The sequence below is a fragment of the Pantherophis guttatus genome, chromosome 7 (assembly GCF_059756535.1).
Source record: "Pantherophis guttatus breed Tessera chromosome 7, ASM5975653v1, whole genome shotgun sequence".
Taxonomy (NCBI): Eukaryota; Metazoa; Chordata; class Lepidosauria; order Squamata; family Colubridae; genus Pantherophis; species Pantherophis guttatus.
In genome coordinates, this window is record NC_142069.1 from 52,551,049 (window position 1) to 52,570,665 (window position 19,617).

General features: G+C 42.5%; 1 protein-coding gene across 1 annotated transcript in view; it reads left to right on the forward strand.

Annotated features, from left to right (window-relative positions):
• LRIG3 (leucine rich repeats and immunoglobulin like domains 3) overlaps nucleotides 1–17,525 on the forward strand; it is a 219,267-nt gene extending 201,742 nt beyond the window's left edge. The window contains exon 20 of the mRNA XM_060694691.2: nucleotides 16,682–17,525. Coding sequence (XP_060550674.1) covers nucleotides 16,682–16,728 — 47 coding nt within the window. The 3' untranslated portion in view covers nucleotides 16,729–17,525. The remainder of the gene's footprint in view (nucleotides 1–16,681) is intronic.
• Nucleotides 17,526–19,617: the final 2,092 nt, after the last annotated feature.

Below are 19,617 nucleotides of genomic sequence, written 5' to 3' on the forward strand. Positions count from 1 at the left end.
TTCAAGGCGGCAGGGAAGTTATCCTCGCTCAAAGAAACATTGATAATCCCCTGGAGCCAGCCTCGTGTAACCTCCCGGGAGGTCAGTACCAACCAGGAGGGACATGGGTCCAGTAAACATGTGTGTTTACATGTTAAGGATATTATTGTTGTGTTACCAACCAGCAAAGTGTAGAGCACAGAGAAACATTGCTGAGAGCAATGAATAAGAGATGTGCAAACTGGATTATCAAAAGTTTACTTTATAGTGAAAAAACAATCTCATAGTGTTTAAACGCGGCGTGGGGGGTGGGGGATCTGGGCTCGAGGGGGGGTTAGAGCTTGTCTGGATAGTTTTTTTGAACATCACTACTGTAGGTGGGAGGGGTAGATATGGCGGGAGCAGGGGGCCATATCGTGTTAGGGGAGTGCGCACTCGCTGCCTACGAGCGGTGGCGTGCTCCGGCCCCCAAGGCTCTACTCGCTCCTCAGGTTGCATAGACCCTTAGGACCCAGGCCTTCGGCTGATGCTGTGCAATGCCAGGTCCGTAGTAAATAAAGCCCCCCTCATTTGTGATCTTGTTCAGGAAGGGGGTGCGGACCTGGCAGGTGTTACGGAGACCTGGTTGGGCCAGGAGGGGGGGTTCCCCTTGTTGAAAGGTGCCCGCCAGGTTTCCAAACATTCCATCAGCCGAGGTCACAGGGGAGGGGCGGGGGGGTAGCGGTTATCATTAAAGAAGGTCTGAGACCGAGGGAGGCCACTGTTCCTCAGACGGCCGGCTGTGAATCCCTTTTGTGAAATGGGGTCATGGGGTTCAGATGCATTTGCTGATCACGTACCTGGCTCCCTGCCACATGGCAACAGCCTTGCCCGAGCTACTTAACGTCATCGCCGCGGTGGCGGTTGATACCCCTAGGCTTATGGTCATGGGGGATTTCAACCTGCCGTCCGTGGGTGAGACGTCTGAGATGGCTCGGGAGTTCATGGCTTCTATGACAGCTATGGACCTGACCCAGTTAATTCATGGCCCTACCCACACAGGGGGAAACACGCTGGATCTGGTTTTTGTCTCTGGACAGTGGTTGAGGAATCTTGAGATAGGGGATATAGTTACCGAACCCTTGTCATGGTCAGATCACTCTCTCCTTCATCTCGACCTTCGAACCGCGGCACCCCGCCGCAGGGAGGCGGAGCCAGTAAGATGGTTCCGCCCCAGGCGCCTGATGGAACCTGACAGATTCCAGATGGAGCTTGGGCCATTTCCTGAGGCTCTGGCACATGCCTCAACTGGAGACCTGGTGGCCGCCTGGGATAGGGCGGCTGCTGGAGCTCTGGATCGGGTTGTTCCTTTGCGGCCTCTGACCTGGTGCCGATCTCAATTGGCTCCTTGGTTTACCGAGGAGCTGAGGGAGTTGAAGCACCGGAAAAGACACCTAGAGAGTAGTTGGAGGGCCAGTCTTTCTGAATCTGACCGGACACTAGTAAGATCCCACATTAGGAATTACCTAGTGGCGATAAAAGCAGCAAAATGTAGCTATTTTGCTGCTCTTATTGCATCATCAGATAACCGCCTGGCCGCCCTCTTTAGGGTGACCCACTCCCTGCTCCATCAGGAAGCGTGGGAGGACCCCTTGGAGGGTAGAGCCGAGGATTTTGTTCAGTATCTGTATGACAAAATCATTCAGATTCGGGAAGATTTGGACTCCGACTGGGTAGTCTCAGGGGGAGAGACAGGGGCAGGTCTTGAGAATGTTATCTGGGATGAGTTTGATCCTGTGACCCCTGAGGATGTGGACAGGATTCTGGGCAGACTGAACGCGACCACTTGTTTATTGGACCCGTGTCCTTCCTGGTTAGTACTGGCTTCCCAGGAAGTGACACGAGGCTGGCTCCAGGGGATTATAAATGCTTCGTTGGGTGAGGGTGACTTTCCCGCCACCTTGAAAGAGGCGGTGGTGAGGCCTCTCCTCAAGAAGCCTTCCCTGGACCCGGCAATATTGGTAAACTATCGTCCAGTCTCCAACCTTCGCTTCATGGTGAAGGTTGTTGAGAGTGTGGTTGCACAACAGCTCCCCCAGCACCTGGATGAAACGACGTATCTAGATCCGTTCCAGTCGGGCTTCAGGCCCGGGTACAGTATGGAAACGGCATTGGTCGCATTGGTAGATGATCTCTGGAGGGCTCAGGACAGGGGATGCTCCTCTGTCCTGGTCCTGTTAGATCTCTCAGCGGCTTTTGATATCATCGACCATGGTATCATGCTGCACCAGTTGGAAGAGTTAGGGGTGGGAGGCACTTTGTTGCAGTGGTTCTCCTCCTTTCTCTCTGACCGGTCGCAGTCTGTGTTGACAGGGGGGCAGAGGTCAACCCCGAGGCCCCTCATATGCGGGGTGCTGCAAGGGTCTGTCCTCTCGCCCCTCCTGTTCAACATTTATGTGAAGCCGCTGGGCGAGATCATCCGTGGTTTTGGGGTGAAGTACCACCAGTATGCTGACGACACCCAGCTGTACATCTCCACCCCAGACCACCCCAACAATGCCCTTGAAGTGATGTCCCGGTGCCTGGAGGCCGTGCAGATCTGGATGGGGAGGAATAGGCTCAGGCTCAACCCATCCAAGACCGAGTGGCTGTGGTTTCCGACGTCCCGATATAGTCAGCTGGTGCCATCACTGACTATTGGGGGCGAATCATTGGTGCCCACGGAGAGGGTGCGCAACTTGGGCATCCTCCTGGATTCACGGCTGTCTTTAGAAGAGCACTTGACGGCCGTGACCGGGAGGATTTTTCATCAGGTTCGCCTGATCCGCCAGTTGCTTCCCTTTCTGGATTGGGACTCGTTATGCACGGTCACTCATGCACTTGTCACCTCCCGCCTGGACTATTGCAATGCTTTCTACATGGGGCTCCCCTTGAGGAGCACCCGGAGGCTCCAACTGGTGCAGAGTGCAGCCGTGCGGGTGGTAATGGGAGCAACATGGCGTTCCCATGTAACACCACTCCTGCGCGAGCTGCACTGGCTCCTGGTGGTCTTCCGGGTGCGCTTCAAGGTTTTGGTTACCATCTTTAAAGCGCTCCATGGCTCAGGACCTGGGTACTTACGGGACCGCCTACTACCACCAATAGCCTCTCACCGGCCAGTACGCTCCCATAGAGAGAGGCTCCTCCGGGTGCCGTCGGCCAAACAATGCCGACTGGTGGCCCCCAGGGGAGAGCCTTCTCTGTGGGGGCACCTACTATCTGGAACGAGCTCCCCCCGGAGATACGGAGGATCCCGGATCTGTGCACCTTCCGCCGTGCTCTAAAGACCTTATTATTTCACCAGGTGGGCCTGGCCTAATTTTCTCCCTCTTTTATAAAAGATTTTTAATTTTTAAATATCTTTTAGTATTTTATATATTCAAATTTTAAAATTGGTTTTAAATAGTTGGGGTTTTAATTTGTCTGGGCCAAAACTATTTAATTTGATTTTAATTCTACTTTTAAATTTTGTATGTATGTGTTTTATTGTTTGGCTGTGCACCGCCCTGAGTCCTTCGGGAGTAGGGCGGTATAGAAATCAAATCAAATCAAATAAATAAATAAATAAATCCAAGTCTTTGCCAGTTAAATCAGTCCAGTGATACAAAAATCTTCTTACCACACAAACAGTAGTTGGTTAGAATAACAAACTCACTCTGGTAACAAACCACGATGGTAGCAAATCCATCCAACTGATGATAGCACAATGGTTGCAACTCCACACACAATGGTAGTTTATCATCAACTGAATACGTTACAGTACCTTTCTTAAATACATTCACAACTAATTACAGCATGACTCAGCATTACAATGAAACAGCAGGAAAATTTTAATGTCACACAATACATATTCATATTAAAGTCACAGAACACATATATTGCCTGGACAACTTGTTAGGCTCAAACCATATCCTAACAATGTGGCTGCGCTAAGTCTACCCAGAATCCTGTCCACATCCTCAGGAGCCACAGGGTCAAACTCCTCCTAAATGACATTCTCAAGGCCCGCCTCTGTCACCCCGTCTGAAATTACCCAGTCAAGGTCCAATCCTTCCCGAATCTGAGCGATTTTGTCATACAGATATTGAACAAAGTCATCAGCTCTCCCCTGCAAGGGGTCTTCCCTCGCTCCCTGATGGAGAAGGGAGCGGGTCACCCTAAACAGGGTGGCTGGGCTGATGACGCGATAAGAGCGGAAAAATACTCCAATTTTGCCGCTTTTATCGCCACTAGGTAGGTCTTAATATAAGACCTCACCAGTGTTCGGATCGGCTGGCCCTCCAACCACTCTCTAGGTGTCTTTCCTGGTGCTTCATTTCCTGTGAGAAATAGAGAAATTAGGATTATTCCTGTAAAAACGTATAGCCTAAGTTACGCCATTTTAAAATCATGTCAAGGCTTTATTTTACTCTGTATAACCTGATTATATAATTTAGCTGACATTTAAGAACATGAGAAAGGAACTGTGTAATTCCTGTGTTCTTGAGAATGTGTTTATCTGGCAGGAAATATGCTTCAGGTCATCTTGCCCTCATTAAAAAGGGGAAGTACGCATATTACATATTACACGTATAAGCGATATTTTAAGTAGGGTATTTTTATATACTGGAATTGTGGGGACTTTTCACAAGGGGAAAACATGTGTTTACTTGTTATATAAAGTCTGAAATTGTACTCAAGGGACATGCTTGTATCCTGGTTTGTATCCTGTACAATGTAACCTGAAATTGTATAAAAGACTGTAAGCAAGACACTGAAATTTGCTCTCTCACTTTGAGAGGGACCTTTGCAAAGAAATAAACTTTTTTCTTGTCTTATCTCTCAACTCTCTGTCAATTATTTTCTGGGTGACAGGTATTTCCTGTGTATTACAATTGGCGCTGAACAGGGACCTGAGGACCTTTCGTCTGGTGAGCAAATAAATCTAAAAAAAGCGCGCAAAACACTGTTTTGGTGTAAGGTTTGTTTTCTTGCCGGACGGGAGCAGCTTCTCTAAAAGCCCTGAGACGGAGACTTGGACATTAAGACAGGAGACAAGAGGAACGTTCCGGGGGACTGCACTGGGAGTGAGTGAGTATTCTTTCCTCTCTCTGGGGTTATTATTAGGTGTGCTTAGTGTGTGTGGTTTGTGTGTGAAAGTGATAGTATGGGGCTTTCTTGGAGTAAACGTGGTAATAATACTAACAATGAAATACCCTCCATCCCTCCGATATCACCTTTAGGGGAGTTGTTAACTCAGTGGACAGAGGACTGGTTGAAGGTTTATACCAAACAGTTGGATAAAGTAGCTATGATTAATTATTGTACTAGGGTGTCACCGAAATTTATTTTGATAAAGCCTAATTATAGGTGGAGTAAGTTTGGGGAGTCTGACCCGTATTGGATTAATGCCTTGAAGAAGGTATTGGAAAGCAAAAAACTTATTTCTCAGTTGCCATATGTTGAACCGTGGTTTCATGTTCAGTGGTTTGACCCTTTTCCCCCTAGAGATTCTAGAGTGTTGTATGGGGATGAGGAAGAAGAGAAAAGGTGGGACCCTTTGGCTTATGCTACTTGCCCACCTTTACCTCCTCCATATAACCAGAATGCTGCTGGGGCAGTGGGTGGCCTAGATGAGGCAGCTGCTGCTGGGAGCAGTGGGGGAGGACCTTCAGCAGCTTGGCAATATCAGTAGTTAAAGAGGGAGTCTGAGGAATTGCCAGTACCGGTAAGACCTCCTTCCCCTCGTAGGACACGTTTACAAACTAAAAGAATGTTGCCTTTAAGGGAGATGCCAAATGGTTTAACTGGTGCAGGTCTCCCGGTTACAACGTTTGTAAATGTGCCTTTAACATCTTCAGATCTGAGAAATTACAAGAGTACCATGCCATCCTTGCAAGCGGATCCGATTAAGTTGTCAGAATCGCTAGATCTATTTTTAGGGCCCAATTTGTACACATATGCTGAGTTGCAGCATATATTGGGTTATCTGTTCTCCCCTGAGGAGAGGTCACAAATACGGAAAGCGGCTATGGCCTATTGGGATAAGACCCAGGTCGGAGCTGCTCAACCCGTTGCTGCAGAGACTAAGTTTCCATTAGCCGATCCTGGTTGGAATAATAACAATGTAGCTGACCGGGGGCAAATGGAGGACCTGAAGAGAATTATACTTCAGGGAGTTAAGACAGCTGTACCTCAAGGAAAGAATTTAAGTAAAGCTTTTGAGGTGGAACAGCTGCGAGATGAAACACCTTCAGTGTTTCTGGAACGTATTAAGGACAATTTAAATAAGTATTCTGGTCTTTCTCCTGAAACACCAGCTTATGAGTCCTTAATGAAAATGCAGTTTGTGACAAAGGCATGGCCAGACATCAAGAAGATACAAAAAATTGATGACTGGGCTGGGTCTGATATTACTGCTCTGTTGAAGGAGGCTCAAAAAGTGTATGTAAATAGAGATGAAGCAAAGACTAGGCAAAAGAGTCAGATGATGGTGAAGGCTGCAAATAAGCCAGCAGTCAGGAAAGAAATGATAGGGCGAGGAAGAAGTTTTGGAAAAAATCCTTCCACTGTATTGAAACAGCATCCTGGAGTAGGGAGAGGTTTTCCCCAGTTGAGAAAGCCTGGAGTTAGTGGCCAGGAGAGTAGGAAATGTTTTGCGTGTGGCAAAGATGGACATTTTGCTAGGAATTGTCCAGAGAAGAGGAGGTCCCAGAGGATGGAACCACGCCTCTACACCCTTATGGGAGAAGAGGATGATTAGTGGGGTCAGGGGCTTTTGATAGAGGGATCCCACCAAGAGCCCTTGATAAATTTGTTAGTGGGACCAGAAGAAGAGGAATATGTGTTTTTAATAGACACGAGAGCAACCAGAACTTCTATTTGTAAATTACCTAATGGAGTGCATTAAACAGGTGCAACCATTAAGATAAGGGGTGTTCAAGGAATACCTTTTGAAGTGCCATTATTGAATAATATGACTTTAGGTTGTGGAAAGCGAAAAATCTATCTAGATGTGATAGATAACCTTCGTTGCGAAGGTTGTCGAGAGTGTGGTTGCACGACAGTTTCCCCAGTACCTGGATGAAACGTCGTATCTAGATCCGTTCCAGTCGGGCTTCAGGCCTGGGTACAGCACTAAAACGGCATTGGTCGCGTTGGTTGATGATCTCTGGAGGGCTCAGGACAGGGGTTGCTCCTCTGTCTTGGTCCTGTTAGATCTCTCAGCGGCTTTTGATACCATCGACCATGGTATCATGCTGCACCGGTTGGAAGAGTTGGGGGTGGGAGGCACCGTTTTACGGTGGTTCTCCTCCTTTCTCTCCGACCGATCGCAGTCTGTGTTGACAGGGGGGCAGAGATCGACCCCGAGGCCCCTCATATGTGGGGTGCCGCAGGGATCGGTTCTCTCGCCCCTTTTGTTCAACATTTATGTAAAGCCGCTGGGCGAGATCATCCGTGGATTTTTCATCAGGTTCGCCTGATTCGCCAGTTGCGTCCCTTTCTAGATCGGGACTCCCTACACACGGTCACTCATGCCCTCGTCACCTCTCGTCTGGACTATTGTAACGCTCTCTACATGGGGCTCCCCTTGAGGTGCACTCGGAGGCTCCAACTGGCGCAGAGTGCGGCCGCGCGGGTGGTTATGGGAGCAACGTGGAGCTCCCATGTAACACCTCTCCTGCGCGAGCTGCACTGGCTCCCGGTGGTCTTCCGAGTGCGCTTCAAGGTTCTGGTTACCACCTTTAAAGCGCTCCATGGCTTAGGACCTGGTTATTTACGGGACCGCCTGCTACCACCAATAGCCTCCCACCGACCAGTACGCTCCCATAGAGAGGGGCTCCTCCGGGTGCCGTCGGCCAAACAATGTCGACTGGCGGCCCCCAGGGGGAGAGCCTTCTCTGTGGGGGCACCTACAATCTGGAACAAGCTCCCCCCGGAGATACGGAGGATCCCGGACCTGCGCACCTTCCGCCGCGCGCTTAAAACGTTTTTATTCCATCAAGCTGGCCTGGCCTAAATCTTCTCCTTTTTAAAATTTTAAAATTTAAATTTTAAATACTAATTTTAATTTGTTTAATTATGGGATATTTTTAAAATTGAGCCAAATTGTTGTTTTAATTTATTTTAAATTTTGTACTCTTGTGTTTTATCCTTTGGCTGTTCACTGCCCTGAGTCCTTCGGGAGAAGGGCGGTATAGAAATCTAATAAAATAAAATAAAATAAAATAAATATTTGTACCAGAAGCTGGCATTAATTTGCTTGGGAGAGATGCGTTATCACTTCTTGGGTGTGAGTTAAAATTCTCCTGTAATGATTCTATAGTTAATGTGTTGACTGAAGAGCAGGAAAGGAATATTGACCCTATTGTGTGGGAACATGAAGGTAATAGGGGTGTTTTAGATATCCCCCCATTGAAAGTGACTTTGAAGGAAGGGACAGTTCCTGTGAAGGTTAAGCAGTACAATATTCCTATAGACTTGAGGAGGGAGTTAAAGCCAGTGATTGAGAAGTTGTTAGCTGATGGATTGATTGAGCCTACTATGTCACAATATAATTCACCTATATTACCTGTTAGGAAGCCTGATGGGTCGATTAGAATAGTTAATGATCTGCGAAAGATAAATTTATTGGTTGCCAATCGACATTCAATTGTAGGAAATCCTTATACATTGTTAGGGAGAATACCACATAGTCATAAATATTTTAGTGTGATAGATTTGAAGGATGCATTTTGGACATGTCCTTTAGATGAGGAGTCAAGAGATATTTTTGCTTTTGAATGGGCTGATCCAGATACTCATAGGAACCAGCAATATCGATGGTGTGTTTTGCCACAGGGCTTTTCTGAAAGTCCGAACTTGTTTGGACAGATGTTGGAACAGGTGTTGGAAAGGTTTTGTATTCCTTCTGGATTGCAGGGTTACAATATGTAGATGATTTGTTGTTATCTGGAGAGAAGAAGGTTGAGGTTGAAAAGGGAACAAATGCATTGTTGAATTTCCTGGGAAGAAATGGCTTGCGAGTGTCTAAAAGGAAATTTCAATATGTGGAGTTAGAAGTTAAATATTTAGGTCATCTGATAAGCCAGGGAAGTAAACTGATTAATCCTGAGAGAGTAGAAGGAATAATAACTCAGCCTTTGCCAAAAACTAAGAAGGAAGTTAGGAAATTGCTTGGTTTGGTGGGTTATTGTAGATTGTGGATTGATGATTATACGGACAAGGTGCGGTTTTTATATGATAAGTTAATAGAGGAAGAACCTTGGACAGTTGTATGGAAGGAAGATGATGAGTCTAGATTGAAGGAATTGAAAAGATCTTTGATGCAGGCTCCGGTTTTGAGTTTGCCAGATTTGAAGAAACCGTTTCACTTGTTTGTAGCAGTAGAAGATGGAATTTTAAAAGGGGTGCTTGCTCAAATGTGGGCAGGAAGGAAAAAACCTATAGCTTTTTTGTCGAAATTAATGGATCCGGTAGTAAGAGGGTGGCCGCTGTGTGTTCAAGCTATAGCAGCGACTGCCTTATTGGTGGAAGAAAGTAGAAAATTGACATTTGGGGGTTCATTAGTTGTGAGTAGCCCACATCAGGTTAGAACTATTTTGATGCAGAAGGCGCATAGGTGGTTAACTAATGCAAGACTTTTGAAGTATGAAGTTATTTTATTGTCTCAAGAGAATTTGGTTCTTTCTACAGATAGGAATTTGAATCCGGCAGAATTCTTGTCAGGAGAAAGACAGGAGTGGGATTCTATAGAGCATAACTGTGTGGAAGTAATTGACTTACAAACAAAGGTTAGGGACGATTTAGAAGATAGTCCACTAGAGGGCGGTATTAACTTATTTATTGATGGTTCTTCTCGAGTTGAGAACGGAAAGAGATTGAATGGCTATGCTGTTGTGAATGGGGATACTTCGGAGATTTTAGAAGCTGGGAAGTTACCGTCTGAATGGTTGGCACAAATGTGTGAGGTTTTTACTTTATTGCAAGCTTTGCATTTGTTGGCTAATGAAGTGGGAAATATCTATACAGATTCAAAATACGCTTATGGTATTTTAAATACTTTTGATAAAATCTGGATGGAGCGGGGATTGATTTCTACTAAGGGAAAAGAACTTAAACAAGTTGATCTCATAACCACTGTCTTAAAAGCAGCTGAGGGCCCTACTAAGCTTGCTGTTATACATGTTGAAGCACATAAGAAGGGAACTTCGAAATTGATAGTGGGAAATAGGTTGGCAGATGAGGCAGCTAAGGAAGCAGCTTTAGGGGAAGAAGCTATTATGATTTTAGTCCCGGCATTGACTTTTGACGTGATGCCAGTATTTACTAATGATGAAGAACAACAAATGATAAATGAGGGCGTGCGTCAGGTGAATGGTAAATGGATTACTAAGAATGGGGTGCAAGTTTTGAATAAAGCTATGATGAGGAATGTACTTGAACGTGTGCATGAGGGAACTCATTGGGGAACACAAGCTCTTATTGATTTTGTTAAATGTACATATGTGTGTAGGGGGATGTATACAATAGCTATGCAAATATTATGGAAGTGTATACATTGTGTAAGAATTAATAAAAAGATTATGAGAAAACAACTTATGGGAGGTAGAGAGTTGGCTGTCTGGCCTTTTCAATGAATCCAAGTGGATTATACAGAAATGCCAGCGGTTGGAACTCTTAAATATTTATTAGTTATTGTGGATCATTTGACGGGATGGGTTGAAGCTTTTCCTTGTGTGAGGGCAAATGCTCAAATGACTGTTAAGATTATATTGGAACAATTGATACCACGCTATGGGTTAATTGAATCGATAGATAGTGATAGAAGTACACATTTTATGGCCCAGGTGGTGAAGCAAGTAATGAATCAATTGGGAATTGATTGGCAGCTTCATTTAAGTCATTTAGCTAATTCCTCTGGACGTGTGGAGAGAGCTAATCAGACTATAAAATCTGCGTTAAAAAAATTAATGCTAGAATTGAAACTGCCTTGGACAAAATGTTTGCCTTTAGCTCTATTGAGGATAAGAACAAGTCCGAGAAAGGATATAGGAATATCTCCATATGAGATGTTGTTTGGATTGCCGTATACAGGGAAAGTTGGAATGCCCAGAATAGAATTGAAGGATGTTTTTCTAAGAAAATATATACAAGGACTGTCCCAGTGTTTTTCTTCTTTAAGATCTAAAGGATTATTGGCGCAGACCCCACCGCTTGACTTCCAAATCCATGAATACAAAAGTGGAGACTGGGTCCTGATCAAAGCACTTAAGGAGAAAAAGTTGCAGCGGTGTGGGAAGGACCGTTCCAAGTTTTGCTGACTACTGAATCGGCTGTGAGGACAAAGGAATGAGGTTGGGTGCATTATTCCAGAGTAAAGGGACCGGTGGCTTCATCATATGGATGGACGGTGGCTGCAAAATCTACAGATCCTCTTAAACTGACCTTTCATCGACAACCCTTAGACGATTGATGACCAATGGATGGAAGCAGAGTTTTATGAAGAATTTTGTATTTGGCTGGGAGTGATATTAGTTTTTGTTGTATTTTTGATTGTATTAAGAAAAGATATAATTGACTGGTGTAAATCTATGCTTTGGTATCCAGTGGATGCAGGTTCACCTCGACAGTTTGATACTTTGGTGGTAAGATAATAATATTTTATCTTTTTGGAAGCTATATTGAAGAGGGGGGCTTAGTCCACTAGGAAGATGGGATATATGGTGTTTCTGTTTATTCTTTTGAAGGTGCAGATAGGGATGGAAAAAGAGATGTTGGATGTGTTACATGATTATCCAATAACATGGCAGCAGTTATGTTTCCATACTGAACTCGAGCACCAATATTCTTTAATAGAAACACTGACCCTGATAGAAGGTGCTGAAGAAGCTGATATATGTATAAGATCATCTTTTGTGGATGGTATACCATTGGGCAGATATGCCAGTTGTAACAATACATATGACATAACCCCTAAATACACTGATTTGTCAGATAGAATGGAGTTTTTATATAATCAATGTACTGATTTATATGGTAATCATACTCCTTCATATAAAATATTCCGTATTTTGGAGGAGGGATTACACTTTCCATATTTTGAAATAAAAGCCCCTTCGAAGTTAATGTTTCTTTTTTTTTTTATTGAAAAAGTTTTCAAATACAAATTTCCCCCCCTTTTTTTCCCCCTCTCCCTCCCCCTCCCTAACCCCCCTCCCCACCCATCCCCCCTGTGACTTCTTCATAACAAAAAAAAAAAACCTAATTCATAACAGATTACTTACTCCCTCCTCTAGATATTGACCTTTACTTACTAAAAATATTATTAATATTATAACATCCCCCTTTATCCATACATTTCAGAAAAGAGAAAAGAAAGGGAAAAAAAAGAAAAAAAAAGACATTATACTATGACATTATAAAATAACTTCTCCACTTTAAAACTATACAATAAGTCCTACTTTAACATTTAATCTTCTATATATATTACTATAACATTTCAAAGCGGCCTTCCCCATAAAATCTAGTTTAACATTTATTCCACTCTATCCATTTCCTCCACTCCCCTAAATATATCACTTAAAAATCCCTTTTCTTAGACTAATCAATCTACTAACTAGCTTATTCACCCACTATCATGCAAAATTACCATACACAACATTTCTTAATATCTTTGATTCACTGCCCACACTACTTAAAAATATATGTCTATATTTTCCATTATATCTAAATAAAAAAAAAGAAAAGACAATGACTTTAAATTTATAATCCATATAGTATCTTCTTTAAGGTCTTTCCACTGGATTGGTAGAACCAACATCCATAATCGGGTAACATAGCTTGCTGGTGCAACAGTTTATTCAGGATCTTCAATCATATCTGCCCCCATCAGTAGTAAATATCTTCTTATATGTATAAAAGTAAAAACAACCACCCGAGTGACATTATAATTATATTCCATATAGTAATAATTGTGGGTTTCATCAGGATTATTAATTCCCATCATCGTAGTGGGTAACAACCCGATCTTCTGCATGCCCCAGCATAATTCTCTTGCCTTGTAATTCAAGATAATATAATATGTTTATCAACACAAAAAGAAATTCCAAAATGGATAATTCAAATCCATCAGTTTAAGGCTCATTTCACGTCCCCAAATTACGGCCATGCAGAGATCTGCCACAATCCTCAGGATGATATTAACCAATACGTCGCCTCTTCTGTGTTTACACATAATCATTCATATTTTAAAGTCACTGGCTTCACTGTTGCCTGATTTAGAAATTTCTATTTTTATGCCACCTATTTCTTTTTTTCTTTTCTTTTTGTGGGTTTGGTTTCCATCCTGGTTTCTTTTCTACAAATTGTGTATCATCTGGTCGGATTTTGTTCTGCTTTGTAGATTGGTCTTGTTGGTTTTGTTTTTGTATCTCATGTTTCTTTTTTATCCCTTGTATTTCCCCTAATTGGTTTCCATGCTTATCCTTGCCTTGATAAGTCATCACATTAAGATTAGATGCCACTTCTCTCAAATTTGTAGATAGTCCAGCTGCGGTATCCAATGAATCCAAAGGCAATTCATCTGGTACAGTCTCTGTAATTCGATATTTTACCTTTATTTCCGGCTCCTTCTGCTTATCCTGTATTATACCTGAAGATGTTAAATTCATTTTCAACCTATTTTGATAAAATTCTTCTGCTCTTTCAACAGTATTTAGCTGATATCTTTCTCCTTGGTATCTAAATATAATACCAACTGGGGCGTCCCACCTGAATGAGATATTTCTCTTTTTTAACTCATTCACCAGAAAACCAAATTTCTTCCTTTCCATCAATATTTTAGGTGGGAGTTCCTTGTAAATCCAAATCTTTCTTCCATACAATTGCAAATTAGAATTGAAGGAATTTTGCACGATATTATTCCTAATTTCTTTATCTGTAAAATAAATCACCACATCTCTAGGCAATTGACTTTGCTTGGCAGTCCAGGAGTTGATTCGATAAACTCTGTCAATCCTGCAAAACACTTCGTCAGGTTGAACCTTTAGAATCCCAGCTAGAAATTCAGAAGATATTTTCCTTAAATCATCTCTATTATTTTCCTGCAAACCTCTTAATCTTATCGCATATTCTGTGAAATTATATTGTACCATTAAAATCTCTTTTTCAATCTTCTGTTGCAGATTTTCTGCATTACCATACTTTTGATCAGCATCCATTTTAGGTTTTTCTTCTAAGCTATTATCCTGAGTGTTTGTCAAGTCATTTTCAATTTTTTGAATTCTATTGTCCAATTTATCTTGAATTTCTTCCATTTTAGACTCTAGTACATTAGTATTTGTGTCCAACTGTATCATAAATTCTATAAAACCATTAGCCACTTTTGAGAGTTTTTCTCCAAAAAATCAAACTTAGATTTCACCAATTCTTTAATTTCCTGCTTAATTTTTTCAAATTGCTGATTCACAATCTCCTCCCTTCTTTCAATCTCCTCTATAAAAAATTCTATTATATTAAAATCAGGTTTCTGAGACTGAAGAGTTAAGACTTGTTCCTTTAAGTTGTTGGTGGGGGAATCCCCCCCCTTCTTGTTTATCTGACTTTATGAGTCTCAGTGCCATGTTTCCGCCCAGGCAGGCTTTGTTAAAAAAAAGCAAGAAAGACTTCTTTCCAATCAACAACAATATCAGGTCTCCAAGGGAAAAAAAAGAGAAAAAGACACAGGAGCGAAGTTTTGTCTACAAATGTAGCCAGTGGTATTTATTCCGCTACCTTGTAGTAATAAAAAACGGACGAACTTTCCCTTTCAGCCTCTCCTCCAGCCGACGCCATTTTAAAAGGCTTTTTTTCCTCTTTCTTTTCCTCCTCTCTCTTAAGTAATTTCTTTTAAAAAATCAGTAAAATACTTGCGGTTCAGTATTACAGGTCCAGCTCACATTTTCTTTGAGTAGTCTGTTAAATTTGCAGGCTTGCTTTTGACGCCTAGCTCTGCATTAGCAGAGGTCTCCCAAAGCCCGGAGCAGCGGCTGGGGATACGGGGCATCTCATCCGCTCCGTCCCAAAAGTAAAGGAAAAACTTTTGGGACTCCGCAGAGAGTTCTACCCACCCCTGCCGGCTCTATCTCCGTTTCCTCATGGAAACTGAGTTTTTTCAAGCCGCCATTCCGTTGTGAAGGCGGCTCTGACAGGCGATGGAAGCTGACGATCCCAAAGGAACGTCTGGCAGCGACAAACAGCAAACTGGAAGTCGAAGTTAATGTTTCTATGTGGAAATTTGGCTTTGCCTAAATTGCCTTATTTCTGGAAGAGAAGATGTGCTGTTGGTTATCTTAAGGCACCTTTACGATATACCAGAAGTATTGCTGAACGGAGAACGAGAGAAGGCAATATATTTCTGGATTTAATGAAGGTAGCTTTAAACAGTACTTCCTTTTGTATCAGGGGTGAGACAACTGTCTCCGATATAATGGCTACATGTTTTATGGGGGTACCAGTACCGGGAAAGTTTTTATTTGAAGAAGCAAGTATCATAATAGAACCAAATAATCTTAATTTGTCACATATTATAACATTATTTGGGAGTCCACAAAAGCCAACTAAATGGACTAATCAGAAGAAACTGGTGATTGAAGTTAAAACAATATTACCAGCATATGATTGCATATTATATAACCATCCTGAGAAACGACCAGAGAAGGTAATATATGTTCCTGTGCCTACTAAAAAGGTTTTTCACTGCTCGGAGACGGAGGAAGTGGAAGCCATAAATCAGGTTCTATATTTACCTAAAGGTTGGTTTCTCTTTTGTGGATTGTATGCTTATGCATATATTCTGGCACATGCCGTAGGTGGTCCTTGTACTATTGGCCGTTTAACTACTGTTATGGCTGTTGCACATTTCAAAGATATAAACTATAAAACAGAGTTTTACTATGAAATGATGAATGCAAGTTTGTATCATACTGACCGTGTTCAGAAGAAAGTGATGACTAAGGTAACTACGCATGAAGGTCTTGAAACTGTAGAGGGACATGGAGATGGAGAAATTCCTAGGCCTGAAAGAGAACCTCATTTAATTATATATGCTCCTAAGGATCCTACTAAATAGCATATTACACCAATAGAATCATATGACCATGTTGGAGAAGGAACATATAAGAGGGTTTATAGAGGTAAAAGAGATGCTACACATTTGGAGTTTGATGCTAACTATAATGATGAAGTGGTAGTACTGAATAAAGTTCAGGCTGGACTTTTGGGAATGTTTCCATGGATGTCTATACAATATAGCCAGAATCAACTTGGACACCTAGCTTGTGCTTTAGCTAAAAGTATAAATGAAACATCGTCTGCTATTGCTGCATTAGCTGATGAGATGGGAGAAATAAGACAATCATTATTACAAAATAGAGTGGCTATAGATTATATGCTATTAAGAATGGGTCATGGGTGCGAGGAATTCCACGGCCTTTGTTGTTTCAATATATCCGATCGATCTCAATTTATAGAATCTAAGATTCTTAGAATCTAAGACATTGCATAATATTACTACACATTTAACACATGTAACTGAGAATACAGCTTTTAGGGGAGTTTGGGATATATTAACCTCATGGTTACCTAACTTTGCATGGTTAAGGGAATTGTTCGTAGGCATATTATTGATTATAGTTATATGTCTTATTTCTTGTCTTTGTATTAGATGCATACCTATTTGCTGTGATTTTTGGAAGTGTTGCTGTCGAATAAAAAAGCGAAAGAAATTGGATGGAGATTCGCATGGTGGCTTAGGGAGAAGAGAAGTTTCTATAATGTTGCAAGATATACATAATTTACAGGAATAAAAAGTAATGAAGAGGAGAAGGGGGGATTGTGAGAAATAGAGAAATTAGGATTATTCCTGTAAAAACGTATAGCCTAAGTTACGCCATTTTAAAATCATGTCAAGGCTTTATTTTACTCTGTATAACCTGATTATATAATTTAGCTGACATTTAAGAACATGAGAAAGGAACTGTGTAATTCCTGTGTTCTTGAGAATGTGTTTATCTGGCAGGAAATATGCTTCAGGTCATCTTGCCCTCATTAAAAAGGGGAAGTACACATATTACATATTACACGTATAAGCGATATTTTAAGTAGGGTATTTTTATATACTGGAATTGTGGGGACTTTTCACAAGGGGAAAACATGTGTTTACTTGTTATAAATTGGAATGTTTTAATTACGGCCAAAATTATTTAATTATTTTAAACAGATTTTATATTTTGTATGTTTTGTATGTATGTCTTGTTTTTACTTTGGCTGTTCACCGCCCTGAGTCCTACATTGGAGAAGGGCGGTATAGAAATTTAAACAAATAAATAAATAAATAAATATAAAGTCTGAAATTGTACTCAAGGGACATGCTTGTATCCTGGTTTGTATCCTGTACAATGTAACCTGAAATTGTATAAAAGACTGTAAGCAAGACACTGAAATTTGCTCTCTCACTTTGAGAGGGACCTTTGCAAAGAAATAAACTTTTTTCTTGTCTTATCTCTCAACTCTCTGTCAATTATTTTCTGGGTGACAGGTATTTCCTGTGTATTACATTTCCCTAAGCTCCTCGGAGAACCAGGGAGCCACACGGGAACAGCACCAGGTCAGAGGCCGCAAAGGCACAACCCGATCCAAGGCTCCAGCGGCCGCCCTATCCCAGGCGGCCACCAGGTCCTCGGTTGAGTCGTGAGCCAGAACCTCAGGGAATGGCCCAAGCTCCCTCTGGAATCCCTCAGGATCCATCAGGTGCCTGGGGCAGAACCACCTGACCGGTTCCGTCTCCCTGCGGTGGGGGGCAGCAGTACAGAAGTCCAGTCGGAGGAGCGAATGATCAGATCATGACAAGGGTTCAATGACTACATCCCCTATCTCTAGATCATTCAGCCACTGATCTGAGACAAAAATCAAGTCCAGAGTGTCCCGATCAAGTCCCGATGTGTGTTGGGCCATGAACTACCTGGGTCAGGTCCAAAGCCATCATGGAAGCCATGAACTCCCGAGCCGCTTCCGACGTCTCGCCGACAGATGGCAGGTTGAAATCCCCCATGACCAAAAGTCTGGGGGTCTCCACCGCCACCCCGGCTATCACATCAAGCAGCTTGGGCAGGGCCGTTGCTATGTGGCAGGGAGCCAGGTACGCAGTCAGGAGGCCCATCTGAACCCCATGACCCCACTTCACAAAAAGGGACTCACTATCTGAGGAACAGTGGCCTCTCTCAGACTTAGATCTTCTTTAATAATGACCGCCACCCCACTGCCCCTACCCTGATTTTCTGAGTTCCAGAAAATCATCTGCTTCTGCTTTGACTATGCTAAAGCCTTTGACTGTGTGGATCACAACAAATTGTGGCAAGTTCTTAAAGAGATGGGACTACCAGACCATCTTATTTGTCTCTTGAGAAACCTATATGCGGGTCAAGAAGCAACAGTGAGAACTGTACACGGAATCACTGATTGGTTCAAAATTGGGAAAGGAGTCTGGCAAGGCTCTATACTGTCGTCCTGCCTATTTAACTTATATGCAGAGCACATTATGAAAAAGGCGGGGCTAGATGAATCAAAAGTTGGAATTAAGATTGCCGGAGAAATATCAACAACCTCAGATATGCAAATGATACCACTCTAATGGCAGAAAGTGAAGAGGAACTAAAGAGCCTCTTGATGTGGGTAAAGCAGGAGAGTGCAAAAGTTGGCTTGAAACTCAATATTAAGAAAACTAAGATCATGGCATCCAGTCCTCTCAATTCCTGGCAAATGGGGAAGAAATTGAGATAATGACAGATTTTATTTTCCTGGGCTCCAAGATCACCACATATGGGGACTGCAGCCAAGAAATTAAAAGACGCTTGCTCCTGGGGAGGAAGGTTATGGCAAATCTAGACAGCATACTAAAAAGCAGAGACATCACTCTGCCAATAAAAGTGTGTATAGTCAAGGCTATGGTTTTTCCAGTTGTAATGTATGGCTGTGAAAGTTGGACCATAAGGAAGGCTGAGCACCAAAGAATTGAGGCCTTTGAACTATGGTGCTGGAGAAGACTCCTGCAAGTCCCTTGGACTGCAAGGCAATCAAACTGGTCAGTCCTAGAGCAGATCAACCCTGACTGCTCTTTAGAAGGCCAGATTCTGAAGATGAAACTCAAATACTTTGGCCACCTAATGAGAAGGAAGGACTCACTGGAGAAGAGCCTAATGCTGGGAATGATTGAGGGTTAGGTTAGGCAAAAGAAGAAGGGGACGACAGAAAATGAGGTGGCTGGATGGAGTCACTGAAGCAGTCGGTGTGAGCTTAAATGGAGTACAGGAGATGGTAGAGGACAGGAAGGCCTGGAGGAACGTTGTCCATGGGGTCGTGATGGGTCGGACATGACTTCACGACTAACAACAACAACAACGTTGGAAACTATAAAGACTGTAAAGTATATATTTATAGCTTTTAATGACTGGAAAACTAGTGGATTTGGTGGAATAATTCTGGGATGGATAAATTTTATTAATAATTGACTTTTTTGGAGTTTTTTTAGATATTGAAACACTGGAATATTAGAGATATATTGAGTAATTTGTAATATATTAATTTGATACAAAATGATTCAGC